The sequence below is a fragment of the Pecten maximus genome, chromosome 13, assembly GCF_902652985.1.
Source record: "Pecten maximus chromosome 13, xPecMax1.1, whole genome shotgun sequence".
Taxonomy (NCBI): Eukaryota; Metazoa; Mollusca; class Bivalvia; order Pectinida; family Pectinidae; genus Pecten; species Pecten maximus.
In genome coordinates, this window is record NC_047027.1 from 6849770 (window position 1) to 6861004 (window position 11235).

General features: G+C 42.8%; 1 protein-coding gene across 1 annotated transcript in view; it reads left to right on the plus strand.

Moving 5' to 3' along the window:
• Positions 1-11235, plus strand: part of LOC117340385 (dynein heavy chain 8, axonemal-like) — a 99285-nt gene that overhangs the window by 59123 nt on the left and 28927 nt on the right. The window contains exons 64-65 of the mRNA XM_033902147.1: positions 127-294; positions 6994-7209. Of these exons, the coding sequence (XP_033758038.1) occupies positions 127-294; positions 6994-7209 (384 nt within the window). The remainder of the gene's footprint in view (positions 1-126; positions 295-6993; positions 7210-11235) is intronic.

Below are 11235 nucleotides of genomic sequence, written 5' to 3' on the forward strand. Positions count from 1 at the left end.
GGATTTTAGAAAGTCGTTTTAATTAAATATAGCTTTGAAATTCATTAAAATGAAATGAACAATTTAATCATCAACAAAGGATTTATCAGGATTCTGACACTTTAGTTAGTACTCTTGTTTTTTCAGACAATCAAACCGTCTGACATTGCCACGGTGAAGAAGCTGGGTAAACCACCTCACCTTATTATGAGGATTATGGACTGTGTGCTGATTCTCTTCCAGAAGAGAGTTGACACTGTAACACCTGACCCTGAACGAGTTTGTCCGAAACCCTCCTGGAGTGAATCACTGAAGGTGACAGTCATTAAGTTAATGAGGGAAGCTATCATAAATTCAATTGTCTTTTGTACAATTCTTTGAGAAAATACTTTGTTTTTCTAACATAGATTTTTCAAGTACACACATAATTTTCATAAAAAACCTTTCATTGCATGTATATTATTTTGTTTTTACTCTGTCATTGTATGTGAAGTTCAAATGATATTTGATAAATCCAGCACATTACCTCTAGGATTCCTGTCTAGATAACTTGTGTGAAGTTATAAGATAAATTCTGTGGGTGGTAACCCTACAACCTAGAGGTAAGGCTGGGAGAGGTGTTTTACTAGAGCAACAAGTTTTAACGTAATATGGGTACTCTTAAAGACTACAACATCGTCAGCTAGTTTGAAAACTGAGCTTTGTTTTGTAGGTATATATATATGGTAAGTTTTGAAGGACCGAAGATATTCAAATAGTATAAGAGAGGGATATAGCAACACAAGATAGTATGCCAAATGTTTATCAAACACAAATGGTTAAATGAATTAGGTCCACCTGCCCATAGAACAAGTCGGCAGGGCATGGTCAGCGTCCATCTGGCTATCATCCATCCGGCATCAACTTTTCCCGTTAAACAACTTCTTCTCAATATTGATACTGGGCCTCTTACAAGTTGGTCAAATGTGATAAAATCTTTGAAGCTACTTATGATATCCCCGCAACGAAGTTAGTGGGGTATACTGGAATCAGGTTGTCTGTCCATCCGTCTGTCTGTAGATGCATATTGTCCGGACAACTCCTCCTAAACCGATGGGCAGATTCCAATGAAACTTCACACACATATTAATGATCATGTGTAGATGTGCATGCCACTTTCTTTTTCTCAAAATTATGGTTGCTATGGCAACTGGTCACTATTAACAAGTTTTCTGATAAGAACCATAACTTTATGTTTGTCCAGACAACTCCTCCTAAACCGAAGGGATGATTTCAATGAAACTTCACACAAATATAGAGGACCATGTGTAGATGTGCATGCCACTTTCTTTTTTCTCAAAATTTTGGTTGCTATGGAAATTGGTTACTATAAACAGGTCTTCTGATAAGAACCATAACTTTAAGTTTGTCCGGACAACTACTAAACCGAAGGGCCGATTTCAATGAAACTTCACACAAATATAGAGAACCATGTGTAGATGTGCATGCCACTTTCTTTTTCTCAAAATTATGGTTGCTATGGAAACTGGTCACTATAAACAGGTCTTCTGATAAGAACCATAACTTTAAGTTTGTCCGGACAACTCCTACTAAACCGAAGGGCCGATTTCAATGAAACTTCACACAAATATAGAGGACAATGTGAAGATGTGCATTTCGCTTTCTTTTTCTCAAAATTATGGTTGCTAAGGCAACTGGTCACTATAAACAGTTTTTCTGATAAGAACCATAACTTTAAGTTTGTCCAGACAACTCCTCCTAAACCGAAGGGCCGATTTCAATGAAACTTCACACAAATATAGAGGACCATGTGCAGATGTGCATCTCGCTTTCTTTTTCTCAAAGTTATGGTTGCTATGGCAACTGGTCACTTTATTACTCGGTTATCTTAGTTGGCCTCTAATTAAGAGTTCCAATTCACCATTGACTCATGTAGATCGCGGGGGTATTTAAGTCAGCCATCCTGGCGACAGTTCTAGTTAGATATAGTGATTATATACTCAATTACCAATAGACCCAGATACTGGTAACAGTTTGTTTCGATGTCCTTGGTAACAGCTATGTTTCGATGTTCTTGGTAACAGCTATGTTTCGATGTTCTTGGTAACAGCTGTGTTTCAATGTCCTTGGTAACAGTTTTGTTTCGATATCCTTGGTAACAGTTATGTTTCAATGTCCTTGGTAACAGCTATGTTTCAATGTCCTTGGTAACAGTTTGTTTCAATGTCCTTGGTAACAGTTTGTTTCAATGTCCTTGGTAACAGTTATGTTTCGATGTCCTTGGTAACAGTATGTTTCGATATCCTTGGTAACAGCTGTGTTTCAATGTCCTTGGTAACAGTTTGTTTCGATGTCCTTGGTAACAGCTATGTTTCAATGTCCTTGGTAACAGTTTGTTTCAATGTCCTTGGTAACAGCTATGTTTCGATGTCCTTGGTAACAGTTATGTTTCAATGTCCTTGGTAACAGCTATGTTTCAATGTCCTTGGTAACAGTTTGTTTCGATGTCCTTGGTAACAGTTTGTTTCAATGTCCTTGGTAACAGTTTGTTTCGATGTCCTTGGTAACAGTTTGTTTCAATGTCCTTGGTAACAGTTTGTTTCGATGTCCTTGGTAACAGTTTGTTTCAATGTCCTTGGTAACAGCTATGTTTCAATGTCCTTGGTAACAGTTTGTTTCGATGTCCTTGGTAACAGCTATGTTTCAATGTCCTTGGTAACAGCTATGTTTCAATGTCCTTGGTAACAGTTTGTTTCAATGTCCTTGGTAACAGCTATGTTTCGATGTCCTTGGTAACAGTTTGTTTCAATGTCCTTGGTAACAGTTATGTTTCAATGTCCTTGGTAACAGTTTGTTTCAATGTCCTTGGTAACAGTTTGTTTCGATGTCCTTGGTAACAGTTTGTTTCGATGTCCTTGGTAAAAGTTTGTTTCGATATCCTTGATAACAGTTTGTTTCGATATCCTTGGTAACAGTTATGTTTCAATGTCCTTGGTAACAGTTATGTTTCGATGTACTTGGTAACAGTTTGTTTCGATATCCTTGATAACAGTTTGTTTCGATATCCTTGGTAACAGTTATGTTTCAATGTCCTTGGTAACAGTTATGTTTCAATGTCCTTGGTAACAGTTTGTTTCAATGTCCTTGGTAACAGTTTGTTTCAATGTCCTTGGTAACAGCTATGTTTCAATGTCCTTGGTAACAGTTATGTTTCAATGTCCTTGGTAACAGTTATGTTTCAATGTCCTTGGTAACAGTTATGTTTCAATGTCCTTGGTAACAGTTATGTTTCAATGTCCTTGGTAACAGTTATGTTTCAATGTCCTTGATAACAGTTTGTTTCGATATCCTTGGTAACAGTTATGTTTCAATGTCCTTGGTAACAGTTATGTTTCAATGTCCTTGATAACAGTTTGTTTCGATATCCTTGGTAACAGTTATGTTTCAATGTCCTTGGTAACAGTTTGTTTCGATATCCTTGGTTACAGCTGTGTTTCAATGTCCTTGGTAACAGCTATGTTTCGATGTCCTTGGTAACAGTTTGTTTCGATGTCCTTGGTAAAAGTTTGTTTCGATGTCCTTGGTAACAGTTATGTTTCAATGTCCTTGGTAACAGTTATGTTTCGATGTACTTGGTAACAGTTTGTTTCGATATCCTTGATAACAGTTTGTTTCGATATCCTTGGTAACAGTTATGTTTCAATGTCCTTGGTAACAGTTATGTTTCGATGTACTTGGTAACAGTTTGTTTCGATATCCTTGATAACAGTTTGTTTCGATATCCTTGGTAACAGTTATGTTTCAATGTCCTTGGTAACAGTTATGTTTCAATTTATTTCAATGTCCTTGGTAACATTTTGTTTCGATGTCCTTGGTAACAGTTTGTTTCGATGTCCTTGGTAACAGTTATGTTTCAATTTCCTTGGTAACATTTTGTTTCGATGTCCTTGGTAACATTTTGTTTCGATGTCCTTGGTAACATTTTGTTTCGATGTCCTCGGTAACAGTTTGTTTCGATGTCCTTGGTAACAGTTTGTTTCGATGTCCTTGGTAACAGTTATGTTTCAATGTCCTTGGTAACTTTTATTTCAATGTCCTTGGTAACAGCTATGTATCGATATCCTTAGTAACAGCTATGATTCAATGTCCTTATTAACAGCTGTGTTTCAATGTCCTTGGTAACAGTTTGTTTCGATGTCTTGGTAACAGTTATGTCGATGTCCTTGGTAACAGCTATGTTTCAACTTGTCCTTGGTAACAGCTATGTTTCAATGTCCTTGGTAACAGTTTGTTTCGATATCCTTGGTAACAGTTATGTCGATGTCCTTGGTAAAGCTATGTTTCAATGTCCTTGGTAACAGCTACTGTTTCAATGTCCTTGGTAACATTTTATTTCGATGTCCTTGGTAACAGCTATGTTTCGATATCCTTGGTAACAGTTATGTTTCGATATCCTTAGTAACAATTATGTTTTGATATCCTTGGTAACAGTTATGTTTCGATATCCTTGGGTTAACAGTTTGTTTCGTGTCCTTGGAACAGTTTGTTTCAAGTCCTGGTAACAGTTTGTTTCGTGTCCTGGTAACAGTTTGTTTCAATGTCCTTGGTAACAGCTATGTTTCAATGTCCTTGGTAACAGTTTGTTTCGATGTCCTTGGTAACAGCTATGTTTCAATGTCCTTGGTAACAGTTATGTTTCGATGTACTTGGTAACAGTTTGTTTCGATATCCTTGATAACAGTTTGTTTCGATATCCTTGGTAACAGTTATGTTTCAATGTCCTTGGTAACAGTTATGTTTCAATGTCCTTGGTAACAGTTATGTTTCAATGTCCTTGGTAACAGTTTGTTTCAATGTCCTTGGTAACAGCTATGTTTCAATGTCCTTGGTAACAGTTATGTTTCAATGTCCTTGGTAACAGTTATGTTTCAATGTCCTTGGTAACAGTTATGTTTCAATGTCCTTGGTAACAGTTATGTTTCAATGTCCTTGGTAACAGTTATGTTTCAATGTCCTTGATAACAGTTTGTTTCGATATCCTTGGTAACAGTTATGTTTCAATGTCCTTGGTAACAGTTATGTTTCAATGTCCTTGATAACAGTTTGTTTCGATATCCTTGGTAACAGTTATGTTTCAATGTCCTTGGTAACAGTTTGTTTCGATATCCTTGGTTACAGCTGTGTTTCAATGTCCTTGGTAACAGCTATGTTTCGATGTCCTTGGTAACAGTTTGTTTCGATGTCCTTGGTAAAAGTTTGTTTCGATGTCCTTGGTAACAGTTATGTTTCAATGTCCTTGGTAACAGTTATGTTTCGATGTACTTGGTAACAGTTTGTTTCGATATCCTTGATAACAGTTTGTTTCGATATCCTTGGTAACAGTTATGTTTCAATGTCCTTGGTAACAGTTATGTTTCGATGTACTTGGTAACAGTTTGTTTCGATATCCTTGATAACAGTTTGTTTCGATATCCTTGGTAACAGTTATGTTTCAATGTCCTTGGTAACAGTTATGTTTCAATGTCCTTGGTAACAGTTATGTTTCAATGTCCTTGGTAACATTTTGTTTCGATGTCCTTGGTAACAGTTTGTTTCGATGTCCTTGGTAACAGTTATGTTTCAATTTCCTTGGTAACATTTTGTTTCGATGTCCTTGGTAACATTTTGTTTCGATGTCCTTGGTAACAGTTTGTTTCGATGTCTTTGGTAACAGCTATGTTTCGATATCCTTGGTAACAGCTGTGTTTCGATGTCCTCGGTAACAGTTTGTTTCGATGTCCTTGGTAACAGTTATGTTTCAATGTCCTTGGTAACTTTTATTTCAATGTCCTTGGTAACAGCTATGTATCGATATCCTTAGTAACAGCTATGATTCAATGTCCTTATTAACAGCTGTGTTTCAATGTCCTTGGTAACAGTTTGTTTCGATGTCCTTGGTAACAGTTATGTCGATGTCCTTGGTAACAGCTATGTTTCAATGTCCTTGGTAACAGCTATGTTTCAATGTCCTTGGTAACAGTTTGTTTCGATATCCTTGGTAACAGTTATGTCGATGTCCTTGGTAACAGCTATGTTTCAATGTCCTTGGTAACAGCTATGTTTCAATGTCCTTGGTAACATTTTATTTCGATGTCCTTGGTAACAGCTATGTTTCGATATCCTTGGTAACAGTTATGTTTCGATATCCTTAGTAACAATTATGTTTTGATATCCTTGGTAACAGTTATGTTTCGATATCCTTGGTAACAGTTTGTTTCGATGTCCGTGGTAACAGTTATGTTTCGATATCCTTGGTAACAGTATGTTTCGATATCCTTGGTAACAGTTTGTTTCGATGTCCGTGGTAACAGTTTTGTTTCGATGTCCTTGGTAACAGCTATGTTTCGATATCCTTGGTAACAGTTATGTTTCAATGTCCTTGGTAACTGTTTGTTTTGATATCCTTGGTAACAGCTATGTTTCAATGTCCTTGTAACTGTTTGTTTTGATATCCTTGGTAACAGCTATGTTTCAATGTCCTTAGTAACAGTTTGTTTCAATGTCCTTGGTAACAGCTATGTTTCAATGTCCTTGGTAACAGTTTTGTTTCGATGTCCTTGGTAACAGCTATGTTTCAATGTCCTTGGTAACTGTTTGTTTTGATATCCTTGGTAACAGCTATGTTTCAATGTCCTTGGTAACTGTTTGTTTCAATGTCCTTGGTAACAGTTTGTTTCAATGTCCTTGGTAACAGTTATGTTTCAATGTCCTTGGTAACAGTTTTGTTTCGATGTCCTTGGTAACAGCTGTTTCAATGTCCTTGGTAACAGTTTGTTTTAATGTCCTTGATAACAGTTTTGTTTCGATGTCCTTGGTAACAGCTGTTTCAATGTCCTTGGTAACAGTTTTGTTTCGATGTCCTTGGTAACAGTTATAACCATATGAAGACGACGTTGTGCATGTGTTGAAATTTGAAAGTTATTTTATGAGACTCAATCCAAGGTTGTGTATTGTTCTCTTTCTACTTATGTGTAGCTGCTGAGCGGTTCGTCATTCCTGACAACACTGCAGTCTTTCCCCAAGGACACCATCAATGGTGAGACAGTGGAGCTGCTGGCACCGTACCTTAACATGGAAGATTACACCTTTGAGACGGCCAAGAAAGTGTGTGGCAGTGTGGCTGGTCTGCTGTCCTGGACCACAGCCATGTCCTTCTTCTATGGCATCAACCGTGAAGTACTGCCACTAAAGGTAGGTTCCCACACATACCGCCACTAAAGGTAGGTTCCCACACATACCGCCACTAAAGGTAGGTTCCCACACATACCGCCGCTAAAGGTAGGTTCCCACACATACCGCCACTAAAGGTAGGTAGGCTCCCACACATACAACCACTAAAGGTAGGTTCCCACACATACCTCCACTAAAGGTAGGTTCCCACACATACCGCCACTAAAGGTAGGTAGGTTCCCACACATACCGCCGCTAAATGTAGGTAGGCTCCCACACATGTCGCCACTAAAGGTAGGTAGGCTCCCACACATGTCGCCACTAAAGGTAGGTAGGTTCCCACACATACCGCCACTAAAGGTAGGTAGGTTCCCACACATGTCGCCACTAAAGGTAGGTAGGCTCCCACACATGTCGCCACTAAAGGTAGGTAGGCTCCCACACATACTGCCACTAAAGGTAGGTAGGCTCCCACACATACCGCCACTAAAGGTAGGTAGGCTTCCACACATACTGCCACTAAAGGTAGGTAGGCTCCCACACATACCGCCACTAAAGGTAGGCTTCCACACATACCGCCACTAAAGGTAGGTAGGCTCCCACACATACTGCCACTAAAGGTAGGTAGGCTCCCACACATACCGCCACTAAAGGTAGGTAGGCTCCCACACACACCGCCACTAAAGGTAGGTAGGCTCCCACACATACCACCACTAAAGGTAGGTAGGCTCCCACACATACAACCACTAAAGGTAGGTAGGCTCCCACACACACCGCCACTAAAGGTAGGTAGGCTCCCACACATACCGCCACTAAAGGTAGGCTCCCACACATACCACCACTAAAGGTAGGTAGGCTCCCACACATACCGCCACTAAAGGTAGGCTCCCACACATACCACCACTAAAGGTAGGTAGGCTCCCACACATGTCGCCACTAAAGGTAGGTAGGCTCCCACACATACCGCCACTAAAGGTAGGTAGGCTCCCACAGATGTCGCCACTAAAGGTAGGTAGGCTCCCACACATACCACCACTAAAGGTAGGTAGGCTCTCACACATACCGACACTTAAGGTAGGCTCCCACACACACCGCCACTAAAGGTAGGTTCCCACACATACTGCCACTAAAGGTAGGTTCCCACACATACCGCCACTAAAGGTAGGTAGGCTCCCACACATACCGCCACTAAAGGTAGGTTCCCACACATACCGCCGCTAAAGGTAGGCTTCCACACATACCACCGCTAAAGGTAGGTTCCCACACATACCGCCGCTAAAGGTAGGCTTCCACACATACCGCTGCTAAAGGTAGGCTCCCACACATACCGCCGCTAAAGGTAGACTGCCACACATACTGCTGCTAAAGGTTGGTTCCCACACATACAACCACTAAAGGTAGGTTGGCTCCCACACATACCGCCACTAAAGGTAGGTAGGCTCCCACACATACCGCCACTAAAGGTAGGTAGGCTCCCACACATACCGCCACTAAAGGTAGGCTTCCACACATACCGCCACTAAAGGTAGGTAGGCTCCCACACATACCGCCACTAAAGGTAGGCTTCCACACATACCGCCACTAAAGGTAGGTAGGCTCCCACACATACCGCCACTAAAGGTAGGTAGGCTTCCACACATACTGCCACTAAAGGTAGGTAGGCTCCCACACATACTGCCACTAAAGGTAGGTAGGCTCCCACACATACCGCCACTAAAGGTAGGCTTCCACACATACCGCCACTAAAGGTAGGTAGGTTCCCACACATACCGCCGCTAAAGGTAGGTAGGCTCCCACACATGTCGCCACTAAAGGTAGGTAGGCTCCCACACATGTCGCCACTAAAGGTAGGTAGGTTCCCACACATACCGCCACTAAAGGTAGGTAGGCTCCCACACATGTCGCCACTAAAGGTAGGTAGGCTCCCACATATACCGCCACTAAAGGTAGGTAGGCTCCCACACATACTGCCACTAAAGGTAGGTAGGCTCCCACACATACCGCCACTAAAGGTAGGTAGGTTTCCCACACATACCGCCACTAAAGGTAGGTAGGCTCCCACACATACCGCCACTAAAGGTAGGTTCCCACACATACCGCCACTAAAGGTAGGTAGGCTCCCACACATACTGCCACTAAAGGTAGGTAGGCTCCCACACATACCGCCACTAAAGGTAGGTAGGCTCCCACACATACCGCCACTAAAGGTAGGTAGGCTCCCACACATACCACCACTAAAGGTAGGTAGGCTCCCACACATACAACCACTAAAGGTAGGTAGGCTCCCACACACACCGCCACTAAAGGTAGGTAGGCTCCCACACATACCGCCACTAAAGGTAGGCTCCCACACATACCGCCACTAAAGGTAGGTAGGCTCCCACACATACCGCCACTAAAGGTAGGTAGGCTCCCACACATACAACCACTAAAGGTAGGTAGGCTCCCACACATACCGCCACTAAAGGTAGGTAGGCTCCCACACATACAGCCACTAAAGGTAGGTAGGCTCCCACACATACCACCACTAAAGGTAGGTAGGCTCTCACACATACCACCACTAAAGGTAGGTAGGCTCCCACACATACCACCACTAAAGGTAGGTAGGCTCCCACACATACCGCCACTAAAGGTAGGCTCCCACACATACCGCCACTAAAGGTAGGTTGGCTCCCACACATACCGCCACTAAAGGTAGGTAGGCTCCCACACATACTGCCACTAAAGGTAGGTAGGCTCCCACACATACCGCCACTAAAGGTAGGCTCCCACACATACCGCCACTAAAGGTAGGTAGGCTCCCACACATACCACCACTAAAGGTAGGCTCCCACACATACCGCCACTAAAGGTAGGCTTCCACACATACAACCACTAAAGGTAGGTAGGCTCCCACACATACCGCCACTAAAGGTAGGTAGGCTCCTACACATACCGTCGCTAAAGGTAGGTAGGCTCCCACACATACCGCCACTAAAGGTAGGCTCCCACACATACAACCACTAAAGGTAGGTAGGCTCCCACACATACCGCCACTAAAGGTAGGTAGGCTCCCACACATACCGCCACTAAAGGTAGGTAGGCTCCCACACATACCGCCACTAAAGGTAGGTAGGCTCCCACACATACCGCCGCTAAAGGTAGGTAGGCTCCCACACATACCGCCACTAAAGGTAGGTAGGCTCCCACACATACAACCACTAAAGGTAGGTAGGCTCCCACACATACCGCCACTAAAGGTAGGTAGGCTCCCACACATACAACCACTAAAGGTAGGTAGGCTCCCACACATACCGCCACTAAAGGTAGGCTTCCACACATACCGCCACTAAAGGTAGGTAGGCTCCCACACATACCACCACTAAAGGTAGGTAGGCTCCCACACATACCGCCACTAAGGTAGGTAGGCTCCCACACATACCGCCACTAAAGGTAGGTAGGCTCCCACACATACAGCCACTAAGGTAGGTAGGCTCCCACACATACCTGCCACTAAAGGTAGGTAGGCTCCCACACATACCGCCACTAAAGGTAGGTAGGCTCCCACACATACAACCACTAAAGGTAGGTAGGCTCCCACACATACCGCCACTAAAGGTAGGTAGGCTCCCACACATACCGCCACTAAAGGTAGGCTCCCACACATACAGCCACTAAAGGTAGGTAGGCTCCCACACATACCGCCACTAAAGGTAGGTAGGCTCCCACACATACCGCCACTAAGGTAGGTAGGCTCCCACACATATACCGCCACTAAAGGTAGGTAGGCTCCCAACACATCCGCCACTAAAGGTAGGTAGGCTCCCACACACACCGCCACTAAAGGTAGGTAGGCTCCCACACATACCGCACTAAAGGTAGGTAGGCTTCCCACACACACCGCCACTAAGGTAGGCTCCCACTCAAACCGCCACTAAAGGTAGGCTCCCACACATACAGCCACTAAAGGTAGGCTCCCACACATACCGCCACTAAAGGTAGGTAGGCTCCCACACATACAACCACTAAAGGTAGGTAGGCTCCCACACATACCGCCGCTAAAGGTAG